Raw genomic sequence first — 20,206 nt, forward strand, 5'->3', positions numbered from 1 at the left:
TTCATTCAGCCATTTATTATGACCATTTTCTATATAACATATATTTATCTAAATCATTATTTTATGGATTATATAGTATGTCATGATATGGCTATACCACAACTTATTTAACATTGTCTCTATTGATGCACATTCATTTTACATTCAAGTCTTCTAAACTTTGCATTTTAATGGATTTTTCCACCTCTTCTAACACATACAATGAAAAGTAAACATTTTAGATTTTCCTCTGGAAGTTTATACTCTGGAAATAATAAACCAGAAGTCTTTGGATGAAAATAGGGCAATCAGATTCAGAATCAACATCATCCATTTTAAGAACTCTATTTCCTTAAATCCAGCCAGATTTATGCCCTTGTCTATACATAGACACTCATATACACCACACATAGGACAAGGAACTAGAGGTTAACATGGATGAACCTGGAGTATATTAGGCTACGTGAAATAAGCCCAGTCACAGAAAGACAAACATTGCATGATTCCACTTATGCTAGGAACTTAAAGTAGTCAAACACATAGAAGCAGACAGTGCAATGGTGGTTGCCAGTGACTGGGGTAAGGGGTTGCAACAGAAAGAAAGAGTTGTTAACAGTATAAAATTCAGTTATGCAAGATGAGTAAGTTCTAGAGATCTGTTGAACTTTGGGCTTATAAGGAGCAATGTTATATTAGACACTTAAAAATGGGTTACAAGGGAAGATCACAGGTTGTATTCTTACAACAATAAATTAAAATTGGGGACAAAAGATGCTGATTAAATCTCTATGTGCATGGGGGGCTGGGGATATAGCTCAGTTGGTAGTTGCATGGCATGCACAAGGTTCAATCCCTAGCACGGCCAAAAAAAAAAAAAAAAAATATATATATATATATATATATATATATATATATATATATATATATATATATATATATGCCTGAACTAGGATTGTTGACTAATATTTTTCTCCATTCATAATATTTACAACTAGAAGAATCCTCAATAATACAGCTGCCTTTAGTTTTATCTGTCTGAATTATAGTTGTTGCTTGGAACACACATGTGTGGGCTAAAGCGCTTCCTTCTAATTTATAATTGCACATTTTATGACTATGACTAAAGTGGGGAAAATGGAAACTACTGGGAAAGTGGAAACTATTGGGTGGAGAACTCAAGTCTGTCCCCTTCCTGCAACTGAAACTTGCTGTCCTTTAACTTGAAAGATTTTCTTGACAATCTGACAAATCTTGCTTATCAGAAGGCAAACAGAAATTATTAAGTTGCAAAGGTAGGTGCCTAAAATAACTTTCTGCTCTGACAGTGACACTTGATCCAAGTTCAAAGTGGCAAGGTAATCAAGGAAATGTTGCTTCAAAAGGCATGTGAATAGGGTTCCTGGAGGGTGAACACACAGCTTCTCCTCTAGACTCTTTATGTTGGGGTTTTTTTTTTTAAGCTGTAATTCAAATGGGTAGGGTAAGCAGGAGAGCAGCATGTCCCTCAAGGGCAGAGGTCTTTTTCTGTTCAGAAAAAAGTTGTAGCTTTTGCAAGTTTATAAGCCCAAACAAAAGCTGGCCCTAATGTAGCTCTGCAAATATCAATATTGAACAATTCCCAGTGTCGGATTGCTTGGAAACACTTTAGAAATAGCTCTACAAGCCTGGTAATGGCAAAGAAGTCATGCTATAATCTATAAAACTAAAGCAAATCCAAAGTATTTTATCTTTTAAAGGAACACAGAAAATTCTGGGGTCATCATTTCAAAATCTAGGCTCAAAATAAAATACTAATACTCATTAGTATGTCTCCATTAATAGTCCAATAGTCTCCATTAATAGTTCTCAAACTATAAATTGGAACACAGGGTCCAGGAGAGCTTAAAGGGAGCCGTAGAGGTGAGACAGTTTTTCAATGTTAGAAATGAAGAATGGTGGGCTCTGCAAAGGTGTGGAACCATGGAATCTGTCTTTCATTGAAGAATTTTTGCTATTTCCATACTGCCTTAGATGATCCAGGAAATTAGATCTGACCTGCAAACACACCTGAGAAAGAGGCTTTCTTTATATGCAGTGCCCACAGGTGCTGCAGGACAGAACTACTTCCTGCAGTACAATTAGACAGCCTGTCTGTCTGCCTGTCTGCCCCTCTCTATCATACATACACCAAGACCAAAAGTTTACTGAATTGCACTAAAGAATAAAGATTAAATACAGTCCAAAGGTCTTTTTGGAAGGGTGGAAAATCATTTATATATCCCTGATTTTGTTCACTTTAATCTCCAACAAGTGCCCCAGGCTCCTTTTAGAGAAAGGATCACAGCAGTGAGTGTGATCATGCCCCTCAAACCCAATGTTCTGCTACTTGACAGGAATTTACTGATCAAGGCAATGATGTAACAGGACAACATATCTTCTCTCCTGAAGTGTGCCCAGGGTCTGTATGAGGAATGGGGTCAGACAGAGGGGTCGTGAGGGGAGTCAAGATCTTGCTTTGATCTGCAGAGAATTGGGTTGCCCCTCTAAGTTAGGGTCTTGAGTGAGGGTATAGCCTTGCAAAAGAGCAGGTACCACAGTAATTTCAGACCAGATAAGTTTGAGTTCCCGAAACTGTAGAGGATTTGTGGTAACTCATTTGATAAAGTATTCAAGCAGACTTGGGGAAGAGAGAGAGGATGGTGCTAGAGAACTGAAATTTGATATGGACAAGGTTTTGTGATATTTATAACTTTTACTCCACACTTTGGTGATATACTACTTATCATGGTCATTATTTTATAATTGAGAGTCTTTTGCATTATCTTCTTGAGTGTAAAAATTGAATTGCTTCACTACTGTTTCATGAAATATAAAATTAATAATGATGTTCATTTAGTCATCTATTAATTTATTTAATAAATACTCATTAGTATGTCAGGCACTACACTGTGTAATATTAACATGTTTATCTCAACATCAAAATAGTTTTCTTTTGGGTAAGTATTGCATTCCATCATTTTAACATACGACTGCAAAGAATCTGTGTTTTAGGAAAGTATAGTTTAATAAGAATAATATAGAGGTAAACCATTGAAATATTTTAAATATCATGCAAATATTTCTAACTTTAATCAAAATTTCACTATGTTCATTTTCCTGAACATTCCAAAATCTTGCATTACTTGTTCAGTCAAGTAAATGTCCCAGAAGAATTTGAGTACATAAATTGTAAAACTCTAAAATAAATTTAATAAGTTTCCAAATTGACTATCTATAACAATTTCTGTTAGGACTAATAAATTATTTCACTTGAATTAAAAAGGAGAAGAGGTGATAAATTTCTTTTTTTTATCAAGGTTTTTTATTTTTTTAATATTTATTTTTTAGGTGTTATTGGACACAATGCCTTTATTTTATTTATTTATATGTGATACTGAGGATCGAACCCAGGACCACACACACACATTCACACACACACACACACTACACTCTCAGCCCTTCTACCAAGGGTTTTTTAGCAGGGTAATGGGCAGGCAATAAATTAAGGGTTGTTGTTAATCTCACACAACTCCTAACAATTTTTAACCAAATGCCCTTTCCTTATCATTTGGCCAATTACAGTTAAAAAAAAAGTTTTGCCTAACAAAGGAAACAATCCTCGCCTATTTGCCTTTCAACCACACCTGCTCACTAGCCCTTTACCATTTTCCAGGAAGTAAATAATACTGGGAAAACTTTTGAACTGCCTTTTTTTATTTCTGGAGAAAAAAAAAATTGAAAGTATATGTATTTGTTAACCTCTTGTCACCGGGGGACAAAACACCTGAGAAAAACAACTTGGAGGGGGAAAAATTTATTTTTGGCTTGAGGTTTCTGAGGTTTTAGTTCATGGTCGGCTGGCTCCAAGGCCTTGAGTCTGAGGTGAGCCACATTATGGCAGGAGGACGTGTAGCAGCTTTGCTCAGCTTATGACAATCAGGAAGCAGAGACCGAGAAGCATTCAGAGTCAAGAAATACCCTTTCACGGCACACCCTGGTGACCTACTTGTTCAAACCAGGCCCCACCTTCTAAGATTTCCACCCCTTCCCACTAAATGTCAGGAAATTATCAGTCCATCAGTGGGTTCATCCGCTGAAGAAGTCAAAGTCCTCATAATCCAGTCACTTCCCTGAAGCCCTACCTCTGAATATTGATGCACTAGGGACCAAAGCTCCAACATATGAATCTTTGGGAGACATTCCAGATCTGAACTATAGTAGTATATTTGGCAGGCCCATGTTCAGTCATAGAAATCTCAGATCCAAACCAAGATAACCCCTTTGAGAATAGCTCAGGTCTCACAGAACTTAAAGTGACAGTTTGGTTATAGCTGGAGAATGAGGTAATCAGAATATATTTGAGGGTTTCCATAGGAAATATCAAATCTCCGGTGAGTAACATTAAGATTAAAATGAACTAGGGAATTCTGTCTTATATAAAATTTTGGATCTGAATAGGTCACCCCTGGGACATTGTTAACTAATTATTCATTCACCTTGACAAACTGAGCCTTGAGTTACAGAGCTTTTTTTCTACGCCATTTTGGCAACCCTCAGGATCCTAAATCCCTTCCTTATACCTACCTGGTCTTGCTGTTGTCTTCATGCTTGCAACTGAAAGAAAGCCAGTTCTTCCTGTGTAGTGTTCTGTAGAAATTGAGGAGCTTTTAAAAACACAAATCAATGATTTATTGTTGCTAAATTAGAAAGAATTAAGGAATCTTTAAGTTCCTAAGGTGATTCAGAGTTCATTTAGTCCAATCTCTTAATTTTGAGAATAGTAATCATTTCTTATATATTGAAGTAGATACCAAGAAAAGTCTTAAGTAGGGGAAGTTTGTGGTTTTGAACCATAATGAAGTAAGTGGACACAATGAAAATTGATGTTCATGAAACCTAGGCCATTCTCCAGGTAAAACATTGGTTTTATTGGAAAATTTGGAAGATGTAAGGGAAAATTAAAAACAAGAGAGAAAAGCAAGTAAGAAAGCAATCAGGTCAATATTGACCTCAATATTGACCAAGTGCCTATTTACCATGTGCTGGGTACAATTTTGTGCTGTACCTCTGATGATTTATTTAACTGAAGTAGAAGAAAAATATGCATAAATGTACTGATTTTTGAACTGCATAAAAAAGAAAAGCTAATACATTCTTTCCTTTTTTCTGGTTGGAACAAGTTATTTGTGACTTTATAGCTTTCCTTTTTTTTTTTTTCTTTTTGAGACGGGATCTCACTATAGTACGCAAGCTGGTCTTGAACTTGCTATCCTTCTGCTTCAGTCTCCACGGTAGATAGGATTACAGGCATGTGCCACCATGCCTGACATAGTTTTTCTTTTACATAAAATAACAGGGTTGGGGTTAGGCGTGTAGCTTAGTGGTAGAGCTTGATACCCTGAGTTTGATCCCTAGCATCACACAGAAAGTAAGTCAGTTTCTAGTTTTAGATTTTAAAATATTGAATTTCTATTTCTAATTTCTATTTTTCAAATTTAAAAAACCCAGAAACATTTAAAAGGTTTTAGTGCATAGGAGAAAATGATAATAGATTGATACCTTCCATCTAACTTTTAACTGCTACTGAGGGTTGGCAGGCAGAGCCACCTCAAATTGTTACCTAGCAGGGGCCTTTGCAGAAACTGAGGCAATTAGAAGACCACACCCTGCAAACCCCAAATCTTTAGATCAAGTCAGAAAGATTTTGGCCATGTAGCTCAGAATAACAGGAATGAGTATATTGAAAGGATAGGAAAAGGAAAAGGGGACCCTCTCAGAGGAGAGAGTGGGTCCTCCCAAAGAGGAGAGAGACAATGGGTCTTTCCTACACTCCCATTTTATTGGGGATCCCAGACAAGTTTGCAGAAAGTCCTGCCAGGGCTCACTTCTTGACTTTTGACTGACAGCAAGATAACATCAGACTTTTAAGTACCCACTGCCATGGCAACTCTAGGTTGGCCTGTGTTGATCATCTAATTGGATTCTTAACCATACATTCTTACAGATTTAATGGTAAAGAGGAATCATCCTTATCTCTTGGATTTTCAGGATCTGGTCACAAAAGTGTTTCCCTTCAGGGTTACTACCAACATTATTTTGGGCCTACATTTCTCCTGTAGTTAACAGTTTGCTGAGGAATGTGACATATCCTGTCCAGTTAGGCAGGGCTGCAGGTAAATTGCTTCTTGGAAAAGAAAGCATGTGGGGGTCAGCAGAGCGGACTCATTTTATAGAATTATTCTCTTAACCTCATGTTTCCACCATCCTCATCTGTCTGTCCCCTAACAAAACTACTTTCCATAGAAGCTTTAACTTTCAGATTTTGGGGGCAGGGGGTAGTACCGGGGATTGAACTCAGGAGCTCTCAACCACTGAGCCACATCTCCAGTCCTATTTTGTATTTCATTCTGAGACAGGGTCTCACTGAGTTGCTTAGCGCCCAGCTTTTGCTGAGGCTGGTTTTGATCTCCTCCTTCCTCAGCCTCCTAAACCTTTGGGATTATAGGCACTTGCCACCACGCCCGGCCATATTTTTTTTTTATGACTTTTTTTATTTATTTATTTTTATGTGGTGCTAAGGATCGAACCCAGGGCTTTGCACATGTGAGGCGAGTGCTCTACCGCTGAGCCATAACCCCAGCCCCACCTCTCTGCCCCCACCAGATTTTTAATAACAAAAAGTGAACATGTATCAAAACATCACATGGTAAATATGTACAATTCTTATGTAATAGTTAGAAATTAAAAATATAAATTTAAATGAAAAATCCATGTTTATTTTTGATACTAATAACATCAAAAGTAATTGGCAGGCTGGATGGGGTGGCACCCTCCTATAATCCCAGCAACTGGGGAGGCTGAGACAGGAGGATCCCAAATCCAGGCCAGCCTCAGTAATTTAGTAAGATCCTATCTCAATGTAAAAAATAAAAAGGACCATGGATGTAGCTCAGTGGTAAACCACCTCTGGGTTAAATCCCTAATACCAAAACAAAAAGCAAAAACAAACCACTGGGTGTGATGGCACCATTCCCAGCTTTCTAATATCCTGTAATTTATATCAGACTCTACACAGCTGTGATCTACTAAAAGCTTTCTCAAAGCTGCCTCCTTTCTTTGGGTCAGCACCTCCTCCTCAGGCCTATTTAGAATTCCATGGAATAAAAGATGAGTAATATAAATGAAGGCCCTAACCCAGAAACTTAAAGTTAAGTCCTAGGCAAAAAAAAAAAAATCTTTGCAGTTCTATACATTGTTGCCTTACTGATAAACCTGGATAATCTGGAGAGGACAGTGCTATTACATAGCCTTTACTCAGGTAAAGTTTAGCCTAAACTTGGGTGCAATAATATTTATCTTATATAGTCCTGAGTATTTTGCATAACTTTCATTAGTGCAGAAATTGTTTTGTAGTGTTGAGCAATATTAATAGCGATGTCCATTCACTTGTCCAAATGAATAGGCCGTAAGTTCCTTAAAGACAAGGGCCTCAGGGGCCTTATCTTATCTTTGGTTTATGAGCCCTGTGCCTCGGTACACACTCCCCCCCCCCCAAAAAAAAAAAAAAAAAAAAAAAAAGAAAAGAAAAAGAAAGAAATGCTATCAGCCAGCAGTCAGAAATATTCTGTGGGGAAGTAAGGAAAGAACAAGTTTTCATTGCTCAAATAACATTTTGTTCTTCTCTATCCTCTTGTCGGGGCTATAGGCAAAGGGTATGTTCTTAGGACCACTCGCATTGAAAACTTAATTTCACAAAACGCCCAATCTCAGTTCGCCCAGTCTCAGGGGCTGACTCCACAGCTGGCCGGTTTCTGCAGGCCACGAGGTCACCACCACCACCACCTCTGCCGGCATGTTCCAGCGGTCTCTAGGGTTGCCTCTCTGATTCCCTCCCTCTCTCCCTCTCTCCGGAGGGAGTCGCTGGCGGGTAGCAGAGCCCTGCTGGAGGAAGCGGATTCTGATCCTCAGCCCAGAGGAGGCCCAGCTCCCGGAACGCCTGCAGTTCGTGCCTCAGCCTGCTCTCGTGCCGCAGCGGCTTCAGGAGGATCTCAAGACCCCTGCACGCACCCAGGGATGAACTGAGCCCTAACTCCAGAAGATTAAGTTTCAGGCCACGGTGAGTGAGGTTCCGGTGACAGCTGAAAGAGGGGTCGAGGCGCAAGACCCGGACCGTGGGTTCGCACAGAGAAGCTGCGACCCCTGGAAAACAGATCCGGATGAGACTCCTGTGGGACTCTGTCTAGGAGCCCGGGAGCACTGGAAGGGGTGGAGTGTGGGCAGAGGCGAAGCAGGAAACCCCAGGCCAGGCCTGCCTGAGCTGGGGGCACTGTGGAGGGGAGGGACAGAGCGACGCCCAGCTGGGTTGCCCGGCCCGCTTACCTGCACTGGCGACGCGTCGCGCGCCCGGCCCTCGGGAGGAGGCGAGCCTGGCCCGAAGGCCTTTGGATTCCGGGACCGCCCCCTCCTGCTCCCTGGCTGGCGGCGACCGGCAGAGACGGCTGGAGCCGCAGCGGCAGGATGAGAGTCGATGCCACCCCTTTTCGCCTGCGGACGCGCGGCAAGCGGTGCCGGCTCAGCCTGTGCGCTCCATGGGGATGCCGTGGGGCCCCGCGGTCGGCGGGCGGCGCGGGCGGCGTAGAGGCCTGGGGCTACCACCGAGCGCTTTGGCGGTGGCGGCCGCCGGGTTGATGTGCACCGCTCTGGTAGCCTACGCCTGCTGGGGACAGCTGCCGCCGCTACCTTGGGCGACCCCAGCTCAGTCGCGGCCAGTGGGCGTGCTCCTTTGGTGGGAGCCCTTCGGGGGTCGCGGCCCCGCATCAAGGCCGACACCTGACTGCCGGCTGCGCTTCAACATCAGCGGCTGCCGCCTTCTTACCGACCGTTCGACCTATGGAGAGGCTCATGCGGTACTTTTCCACCACCGTGACCTCGTGAGAAGACCCCCCGACTGGCCCCCGCCCTGGGGCATCCAGGTGCGCACAGCAGAGGAGCTGGAGCTGCGAGTATTAGATGACCTGGAAGAAGAAGCGGCGGCTGCCGCCGAAGCCCTGGCGATCTCCAGCCCCAGGCCCCCGGGCCAGCGCTGGGTGTGGATGAACTTCGAGTCGCCCTCCCACTCTCCGGGGCTTCGGAGCCTGGAAAGTAACCTCTTCAACTGGACGCTCTCTTACCGGGCTGACTCAGACATCTTCGTGCCTTATGGCTACCTGTATCCCAGGAGCCACCCTAGGGACCAGCCGATAGGTCAGGTACCGCCGCTGGCCCAAAAACGGGGGCTGGTGGCCTGGGTGGTGAGCAACTGGGACGAGCGACAGGCCAGGGTCCGCTACTACCACCAGCTGAGCCAGCATGTGCGGGTGGATGTGTTTGGCCAGGGAGGGCCAGGGCGGCCCGTGCCTGACAGCGGGCTTCTACACACTGTAGCCCGTTACAAGTTTTACCTGGCTTTTGAGAACTCGCAGCACCTGGATTATATCACCGAGAAACTCTGGCGCAACGCGTTGCTGGCTGGGGCCGTGCCAGTGGTGCTAGGCCCAGATCGTGCCAACTATGAGCGCTTCGTGCCGCGAGGCGCCTTCATCCATGTAGACGACTTCCCTAGTGCCTCCTCACTAGCCACCTACCTGCTCTTTCTGGACCGAAACCTGGCAGTTTACCGCCGCTACTTCCACTGGCGCCGGAGGTACGCAGTACACATCACCTCCTTCTGGGACGAGCCTTGGTGCCGGGCCTGCCAAGCTGTGCAGACTGCTGGGGACCAGCCCAAGAGCATACGCAACCTGGCCAGCTGGTTTGAGCAGTGAGGCTGTCTGCCCCTGAATGTGACCTTTTTGATCCTTTTCTGCACATTTTCCTGACTGCCAAATCATGGGACTAAGTTCTCCGAAAACCTATTTTTGCTCTATTAGGAAAAGGTGATTTACCAATTAATATTATTTAGCACAAGGATGGAGTGGGGAAGATCCCTGGTTCTTACATTTTTTGCACAACTAGTTCTCTGCTGTTCATGGGTTATCAGTGTTTCTCATGAAGAAAGGGTTCTTTCCATGCTCCTTACAGATGTGAAGAAATAGCTTAGCTACAAGATGCCTTTAGGAGATTTCTTTGAATTTCCTCATCTGCCTTAGTTAGGCCTTATCTGTGGCCTGTGCAGCCTCAAAATCTCATACGTAAGGTGCCCCACTCACATTTGCCTGGACAAAAGTGAAGCAAAGCACTGTTTTTAGCATTGGTGTGAGATAGTGGAAGGACTATGCCCACAAATGGGTCTTTTTTTGGTTGCATTAGTCAAAACCTTGCTTCTGGCTGGTATGGTGACAATTGCCTATAATCCAAAGCCTCTTAGGAGGCGGAGGCAGTAGGATGGCAAGTTCCAGACCAGCTCCAGCAATTTAGGGGAACCTTCTGAAAATAAAATAATAAGAATTGGGGTGTAGCTCAGTGGTAGAGTGCCCCTGGATTCAATCCCCAGATTAAAAAAAAAAAACCCCTCTGGGAAAAGGAGGGTAGTTCAGAGAGCCATTGACTTTGACTTCCTTAATAAGCACTGTTTATTCCCCTGCCCTATAAATGCAAACAGATTCTGGATTGTGCTTGGAGGACAGTTAGGAAGAATATATGGTTATACCTTACTTTACACAAGAAATGTATTCCAGAAAAGCTGCATCTATATCAAATCTCAAATTCAGTGCCCTAAGAGAGTTCAGTATTTAATGGAACCTTATGGAGAATCCCTTTACAATGTGAACAGTCATCTTCTAATTTATTTCTTCTGTCTTTAGTTTTTCTATAAACTGGATTTTAAAAAATTACAATTTCAGATGTGAAAATAAAGCACAAGCAACCTTCTTTTCTCTCTCTTCCTGGCAAAACAGCCTGCATTTACAGACAGAAGACAGAGAAGCCACAATGTCACTTTCCACAAAATTATGGACATTTCATGTCTTTACTGGACCCCCAAATTTAAACTGCAATCCAGTGCTTCAGAGGTGCTGGCATTACCTGTATAGAACAGTGAAAGAGATTGTACTGTATTGTGGAATCATGAAAAAGGAAAAAAAAAAATGGTGCGTGTTAGAGGTAATTTTTGTTTCTACCTGACAGTTTTTAGTAAAATGTTTTAATCCAAGGGAATAGGAACTAAACTAGTGCCTTCTACTAATGGACTCTGCCTTTTGTTAAAGGCTGAATCTGCAGTGCTGCTAATGCCAGCAGGTTTCCTTCTTAGTCTGCAGAGTACTACAGCAATTTCTCACATTTCTAGAGTCTTTGAGAATATGCTGTGGGTCAAATTTTAAAATAATATGCATTGACTTTACAGGAAGTTGAATGAACATCATATTCAACAGATATCACGATGTGCCTACTGTGTGCCCAACATTGGGCTTGGGCCCCTAGGGAAGATACAAAAACATATAAGGCAAGGGCTCTTACAATCTACTAGTGCCAAAAAGTGAATAATGACTTTGATGAAAAAGCTGGTAAAACCTATTTGACTAAAGTGAAATTCTTAGAGATATAGACCATAAATCAATGATTAGAAAGCCATTTGATTTAAAGCCCACTATAATGGCGCTTTTCTCTTTGAGTTATTATAATAAGGATACCCAATGATTAATTGCTGTGGGTAAGTTCCAAAATAAATTAGTTTTATACAGAGTTCTGCTGTAAATAGTAATTTTGTATTTGATTTGTACAATTAGCTTAGTCAAAAAGCAAGTTTTACCTCTATGTGCATTTGTTGCATACATACTTGAAAAGCTCTTAAAACTTAAAACTAGGTGCTTCAATTCTTTCTTTTCTTTGAAAGGAAAATTAAAATGTCAAGATCATTGTACTGTCATGTATAACTAATTTTAAAAAAAGAAAAAGAAAGGAAAATTAAAAGCTGTGGACAACATTCCTCGTTAAAGTATTATAGTTTGGGCAGAATTTCAATTACAAAGTGAGAGTCACCCAGTAAAGATAAAAGTTTTACTCTTGAAGTAAGTAATAAGATATTGGCAAGTGATTTTTTGAAGGTAGTTTGGTTTAGATTTGAATTCTATCTATGTGACATTGGGCAAATTAGTAATAATATTGAGTGTCAGCTTCCTCATCTGTAAAATGAGGGGGAAAAGTATTTCACAGCTCATTATAAGCATTTCAGAAAATAAATGAAGATGCCAACACTTAGTGATTTTAGGATACCCTCATATATATTTTATGTCTGAAACTGTATCTCAAGGTGTATTGCAGAATAAATATGAAATAAAAAGGAAGATGCTTCATATTGTGTATTTCAAATCAGCCCCTACAGCTAAGCCATATTTCAGGAATCATCACTACCATTTAGATTAAGCCCGAATTTGCAAACTAGCACTAAGCACCTATGCTTTCTTTGAAAAGAAATTTGTGTTTTGGTTAAGTTATATAATTAAATTAGTAGTAATTATTTTATTGACACCCTTTTGGTATTAAGTTGGGTTTTTTTTTAAAAAAAGAGAGAGAAGAGAGAGAGAGAATTTTTTAATATTTATTTTTTAGTTATTGGCGGACATAACATCTTTGTTTGTATGTGGTGCTGAGGATTGAACCCGGGCCGCATGCATGCCAGGCGAGTGCGCTACCGCTTGAGCCACTAACCAGATATTTACTGAATATTTAGCATGAGGAAGAATACATATGAATGCATTATATATATATATATATATATATATATATATATATATATATATATATATATTTATTTATATTTCAAAAATTACTTCTCTGATTATCATGCCCTCCTTTAAAAGGCATACACTTTTCTTTTAAATTTATTATGAATTTAATTTTTTAATTTTTTTATCACTGGGTGTCTCTACATGAGTGAACCTTGAAAGATAATAACATCATAAAACAGTCTGATTTGCTTGCAATATTCACAGATCGTTTTCATCTTCCAAACCTTCCCCTAACAGCAAGGGGAAGACAGTAGGGAAGACAGGGTGTCTTCATGAAAAGAGCTTGCAGTTTGGAGTCTGAACCTAAATAAAGAACTTAGGAGAGTTTTAGCTTCCTTCTTAATAATGCATGAATGCCCCTACAAAACCAGGGTTAAACATGATGATATGTACCAAAGTGCTTTGAACATTTTAAAGTACTATACCATTACAGGATATTCAAAATTTTCAAGGCTGTAGACCTGGCATCAGTAAACCTTTTCTGTACATGCCAGACAGCAAATATTTCACGCTTCACAGGCTGGTTATGTAGTCTGTTGCCACTACTCCGCTCTGCTGTGGGAACACAAAAGCAGCCACAGACAATGTGTAAACAAATGGGGTGGCTGGATTTGGCCCACCAGCTATTGTTTGCAATTCTGCTCTAGACTTCTAGAGATATAAGGAATTTGGGAAATTAAGTATATAGTTTTAAAATCTAACCTAATGGGGTTTCTTAGAAGGGATTTAAGGAATTGTAATTTAGGAATTCTGGTGGCAGATATTCCTGGATTCCTAGACCAGTTTTTGCAATATTTCCTAGTTGATCTTGGAAAAATTATTTAAGCTTTTTGTGTTTTGGTAGCTTCAGCTCTAATAAAAGTAATCATATATAATTTATAGTCTTGTTGAGAGTATTAGATAACACGCTTAAAGTACTAAATCTAGTGCCTGGCACATAGGAAGAACCTAGAAAATGCTAGCTGTGATTGCCACCAATCCCTTTTACAGAGGGAGGAGTCAAAGTCCAGACCCACTGAAGGACTTGTCTAAGGTTAGATAGTAGTGTCAGAAGCAGCCATGCCTGTGCAAATCACAACCCCTTTAAGCCTCTGTCACTTGAACTTCAAAATGAGGGGGTTGCACAAAATAAACTCTTGAGACCTTCCAGTTTCGTTTGCTATCATTCTACTAATTGGCACCCTAGGGCTTAGCTACTTCACCTCACAGTGTCCCTTCCTTACAGTTTAGAAATGAGTTCATATATAGGAGCAATAAACTGGCAGAAAACCAGGCACAGGCACCAGAAAGGGAGAGTCTGCTTTAGCTTACACACACACACACACACACACACCCCTCAGATATCAAGGAGAGGATCAAGTCCATGCTAATTAGTTTGGTAGATAACTATTGCATACATTTCAAGTCACTCTTGGATGTGTCTCAGGGACTTTTATGCTACACATTCTTTTAACAAATCAAGTCTTAATGTTCAGATTATTTTGACAAAATGATTAAAGTAATAAAATGGAAAATGGCTTGTTGTTTTTGATGTGTACCTCCATGCACCTACGTGTTCACCTGTGACCCATGGGATACTTCTTGTTTGGGGCAGTTTTTGTGAATTATATTTTTTTCTAGATTAGTAACTGAATTGCAATGACTTTGCCTCTCCTGAGTTGCACTAGGTCCAATTTACCCAGTCATTTTGTTTCTTCTTGCCTGTTTTTTTTTCCACTTTAATAACTTGGTGACTCATCTCCAAGGGCATAAGAAGTACATCCCTCTCTGTCAGTACAGTTTATTTTATTAAGTGCTCTGATGCCCTTTATGCACTGTCTTTATCTCCTAACCATCACATTAAGTAATGTCATCTTGAGAAGAGCTGAAATAAAGCCTGGGAATGTGATGGTGGGCAAAGAGCTGATAGGGCAAGCTGCCTTCTTTATAGCAGATACTGGAACTGTTCAAAGGGGAAAACATGAAGTTGGAATAAACACTGAAGATTCTCTATCTGCCCTCCCCCAACACTTTTGCACACACTTGCTGACATGCTCATTTAAGTACAGACTTTGAAAAATTACCATGGCCAGCTGAGATAGGAACAATACTGGAAAGAAAAGAAGATGTGATTATGAATTGAGTAAAAAAGAAAAGTGCATTATAAAATGGAGCAGGCAGTGCATATGGAAGGGGATTAAGAAAAAGGAAAGACATTGAGGTCAAGGAATACAAAGTGTTTGAAGAGAAAAAAGATTAGATAAAAGAAGGGAAGAAGGAAAGATACGTGAGAAAAGTAGAGCAAAGACTAGGAAGGGTTAAAGGACTACCAAAGAGGTAGGATAAAGGAGGGGCATATGCAAAGACATCAAGGGAAGAGTTACAGGGTTTTTATTTCAGTACTGGGAATGGAACCCAGGAGCCTCCTTTATATTAAGAAACACTCTATCACTGAGCTACACCCCCATCCCAGAGAGAACAATTTCAAATGCACCATTCAATGTCACTTTGCTGAGAAGAAACCTTTGTTCCAGCTTAAGACACAGAGTCTGTCAACAGATTGGAGCAAAGTCTAAGAGTATGAGAATTCACTGACAGGGAGAGTCAGGAACTTAGAGAATAAACTAACATTTCAACAGAAATATAAAACTATCTAGCCAGGCACAGTGGCGCAGCTCAGGAGATAGAGGCAGGAGGATCAGGAGTTCAAAGCCAGCCTCAGGAACAGCAAGGCACTAAGCAGCTCAGTGAGACCCTGTCTCTAAATAAAATTTACAAATAGGGCTGGGGATGTGGCTCAGTGGTTGAGTGCCCCTGAGTTCAATCCTTGGTATCCACTCCCCCCGAAAAAAGAAATATAAAACTATTTCTTGATTCATTACAGCAGATGTTAAAAACTCTTATGAATGCTTTTTTCATCTTGGAAGAAAGTACATTAAGTGCCTTTTATCATTCCTAGTTAGTGTACTTCGTCTATACTCAATATCTGCTTTTAAATAAATCTATTTTTATATAGTCATAATCACCAATTTATTCTTTTAAAGAGACTAAGAAAAATATGCAAAAGATTCAGTTCATTAATATGCTTATTAGTTTCTTGTAGAATGTTATTACAAAACTATTTCAGGTAAGATTTAAAGAATTGGATTTTTTTGATTCATTTTGAGATGTTTGATTTAATGTTTTTAAAAATTACTGAATCTCTGCTGGAATTGTAGCTCAGTAGTAGAGCATTTGCCTAGAACATGTGAGGCACTGGGTTTGATTCTTAACACCATATATAAATAAATAAATTATATAAAATTCCATCAACAACTAAAAGAAATATTTTAAAAATTACTAATTCTTACCTAATATCCTGAAAATAATAATACCATATTAGGTCTTGAGTGCTAAGCATTTTCTGAATTGTTTTTAAAAGCAGAGAGAAATGGACTATTCAGCATTTAACAAATGTCATTATTATCATCACCTTCATAATGACTAATCTCTGTAGGGATTTTGTTCTCCCAGCAACTAGGAACACCTGTCCTTGCCCTGTGATTTTTTTTTTTCTGGTTCTTCTAAGGTTAAGTAAACATGTTAGAAGGCTCTATTCCATTATCTGAAACATCCCCACCAACAATTATCTTGGTGTTCTAAAAGTAATGCCTTTCAATAATGTTATGGTTTACCAAACCTTTGTTGGGAGGTAGAAATCTATGGTTTTATACAAAGATTTTTTTTCCAGAAGTGATAATTCATTAACATTTTTTGTAATGGAGCTACTGCTATAGGTAGAATGCTTTATACCCATATTTTTAAAAATATTTTTTGTAGTTGTAGATAGACAGCATGCCTTTATTTTATTTGTTTGTTTTTATGTGGTGCTAAGGATCCAACCTGTGACTCACACATGCTAGGCAAGCACTCTGCCACTGAACTACAGCCCCAATCCTATCCATATTTTTTTTTCTATTTATTACTCTTCTGTTAAAAGCATTATAATCAGTGCCCTCTAGGATGACTCTCATTGGTCCCTGCCTCCTGGTGTCCATGCCTTCATGTAATCGTCCTCCCTGGAGTTTGGTCTAGATTTACTGACTCACTTCTAATGACTAGAGTATTGGAAAAGTGAAGAAACTTCTGAGTTTCGGTTATAAGAGTATTCTTCCTATCCTCCTTCCCTTATTTTTCTTTCTTTTTGTTGCCTCTTGTCTGTCCTTCCTCTCTCCCTTCATTCTTCCCCCTCCCTTCCTTTCTTCCTTTTCTCCTCCCCTACCCATGCCCCTTTTAATGGGAACATAGGAAAAGAAACCACTTGTCAAGGATTTTTAAGCATTATGTTATATATTTATTGGTCTATCCCAAACAGGTCTCTCTTTCTAGTGCTAAAGATCAAAACACAGCACAGCAAGCATGCTGGGTAAAGGCCATACCATCGAGATACAGCCCCAGTATGTTCCTTTCATTTTATACTTTTTTTATATTATATTTATTCTTTCCATGAGTCTTAATAGTTAAACTTTCCTTGAAACTAAAGTAAATGAAGGTCTTCATTCATTACGTATTCCTCGCTTTATTTGAAAGCACTTTATTTTGCCATCATTCCTCTAGCATGACTAATGGAGTCCTAAATTTATTTTTTATTGTTTCAGGATAAAATAATCTAAAGTATTACATAGTGCTTTTGGAAATTAGTCATACTCAGTTCCTTCTTCAAAGTTTTATCAAGATCCTTTATTTTCCAGTAACTCTATAAACATGTATAGTATGTACTATAAAACACAGTTATTTAGACGCCAACTTTGGCAACCTTGTCATCCAGCTTGAAATTCGATTTATACTTTCTTGGGATTATGCTATATCATCTCACTTTATTTCCTGAGTATAATGGTCTATGACATAGGCCTTAGGCAGTGAGTAGCTGAGCCAAGGATGCAAGATTCAAGCCTATTTCTTTCTCTTTTTAAAAAAAAAAAAAAAAATTTGTAGTTGTAAATGGACAGAATGCCTTTGTTTATTTTTATGTGGTGTTGAGGATTGAACCCAGAGCCTCACACATGCTAGGCAAGCGCTCTGCCACTGAGCTACAGCCCCTACCCTCAAGCCTATTTCTTGCGTCATCATTTGTGAGAGTAAACAATTTTGTCTTACTTTAACTGGTATTTTGCTTTCTGTCAAAAATTTTTAATCATTTGGGAAACATGATTAAAGGGTTGGAATAAAAATTTCTTACGAAAATGGGTGAAGACTTGAGAAAACATAAACCAGAAAAGCAAAAGCTGAAGGGGAGTTTTGTTACGGTCTTTAAGTACCTTCCATCATTCAACAAATATTTTGTCAAGTGCTGAGCACTATTCTTGTCACCGGGATAAAGCAGCAAACAGACAAGGCTCAATCCCTCATGCTGGAAACATGTAGAGGGAAGAGAAAATAAACAAGTTACTAAAGAAATGATTTTCTATAGCACATGAGGTCTTATTGTTCTGAATGATATCCTACATCCTTTATCTTTGCTGGGGCTCAAATAAGAGATGGGATAGAACAAAAATGAGGGAGATAGAATCTCTCTTTTAACTACTTTCCTTTATCTTGTCTGTGTAAGTAATCTTAAATCCTTTCTGGAACACAGTGGGACAAGGATACAGATTATGCCTTGTTACTGTGGTCAAGAAAGCACAGGATACACGTTGGAAAGAGTTCCATCCCAATGGTTAAGCATTTTAACATCTAATCTTTTTTTTTAATTTTTATTTTTTAGTTGTAATCAGACACAATCTTTATTTAATTTCTTATGTGGAGCTGAGGATTGAACCCAGGGCCTTGCACATGCTAGGGGAGTGCTCCACGGCTGAGCTACAATCCCAATCCCTAACATCTAATCTTAATGGGACTTTTTATTCCTTTCAACATTTTAATAATATATTTTTCACAATTTGTTATAAAAAAGAATGTTCACGTTACAGGTTAAAGAAGACTAAAGAGCTATGGCAACTGAAGATGCATTATCCTAACCTAACTGCATTCTGGATCAGAAAATTAACTAACTAATTAATTAATTAATTTTTGCTTTCTAGCACATTTGAAGACAATTGGCCAAAATTTAACTATGGACCATAGATTAGACAGTAGTACTTTATCCATGTTAAATCTTCTGACTTGCATAATTGTACTATGGTTATACAAGGGAATGAAAAAAAAATTTGTTCTGAACAAATAGACACTAAAATATTTAGCAAAGGGAAAGATTTCTACAACTTCTTTTTAAATGGATCAGAAAAAATACACATATAAAAAGAAAATAATAAGGCAAACATGGCACAATGCTAATATCAATCTTGGCAAAGGGTTTATGGAAGTTCATTAAACTCTCCTTGCAACTTTTCAGGAAATGTGATGTATTTCAAATAAAAAGACAAAAAGAATAGGAATGTTTAGGTTAATCCAATAGTATTTTGGAAATACGGCCCAGTGAAGATAATACAACCATCTATACCTGGGCCAAGGGAATGAATTTTGTATTAACTAGAACCATGGATACTAAACAAGTAAATTAGCTGATGTAGACATGCATGCCCTTACAGGTTGTTATTATTTACAGGATTTTCCTGATTAAAAAAAATTTAAATTAAGTTAGCACCACAGGACTGAATATGTGAAAAACTGAGTTTTACAATTGACTCTCAGGACAAATTTAGGCAAATCTTTGAACTGTGCTTTCCCTCACTGATTAAATTAAAATACAAATACTTAGGCATTATTCCATGCCAGGTATGAAATATGTTTTAGAGTGACTATTGCACTTTATTACCGAACTATGCTAGCTTAGATTCCCCCCAAAATGGACTTAAGATAACAGCTTGCATGCAGATAGTTTATTTTGGGATGTGATTGCAAGGAGCAGGAGAGAGGAACTGGGAAGAATGAAGTATGGAAGTAGGAAGAATGAAATATTAGGTCCATACTCCTGTGGCATCTGGTACTTGATCCCACCAGGGACCACTGTTGAAGACCTAGGATACACCACAGAATTGCCTGTTCAATGGATGGAAAGGGGAGCATTTAACACAACTGGCCAAGGGTTGACCCATGAAGTGTTAACTCCCACATACTCCAAGGCTTGCTTCTACACTAGAATGGCTGAGTAGATTTCAAGGAGTGTCCAGCATCAGCAGAGAAGCCCAGGAACAGTGTGAGAGATAGAGGCTCAGGTAAGGTGAGGCACCGTGAGGTCATACTGTGTGCAGCTGATTGCCACAACAACAGTTGGAGTTAACAGGTAGAATGAGGAAAACATGAAAGGCAGCATGAAACAATATGTTCCTATGACCAGAAACATCGGCCAGTGACAAGGCACCTACCTTGGCAGTTTCCTTTTATGTCAGTTGTACTCATGAAGTATTTGACACAGATTCAAAAGGATGACATAGCTATTATTGTATTGAATTTATTTTTTATAAAATCTGTCTATTACAATTATTATAAAAATAACAATTAGCTATCCAATTTTTTATCGCATGTACTAAGCATTGTAATTATTTCAT

General features: G+C 39.4%; 1 protein-coding gene across 1 annotated transcript; it reads left to right on the forward strand.

Annotated features, from left to right (window-relative positions):
- The first annotated feature begins 5,937 nt into the window (after positions 1-5,937).
- Fut4 (fucosyltransferase 4) lies at positions 5,938-12,648 on the forward strand. Its single transcript, XM_071616989.1, has 3 exons — positions 5,938-5,950; positions 7,703-7,998; positions 8,241-12,648. The coding sequence occupies exons 1-3, from the start codon at positions 5,938-5,940 to the stop codon at positions 9,798-9,800; spliced, it is 1,869 nt and encodes a 622-aa protein (XP_071473090.1). The 3' UTR covers positions 9,801-12,648.
- Positions 12,649-20,206: the final 7,558 nt, after the last annotated feature.

The sequence above is a fragment of the Marmota flaviventris genome, chromosome 9, assembly GCF_047511675.1.
Source record: "Marmota flaviventris isolate mMarFla1 chromosome 9, mMarFla1.hap1, whole genome shotgun sequence".
Classification (NCBI taxonomy): Eukaryota; Metazoa; Chordata; class Mammalia; order Rodentia; family Sciuridae; genus Marmota; species Marmota flaviventris.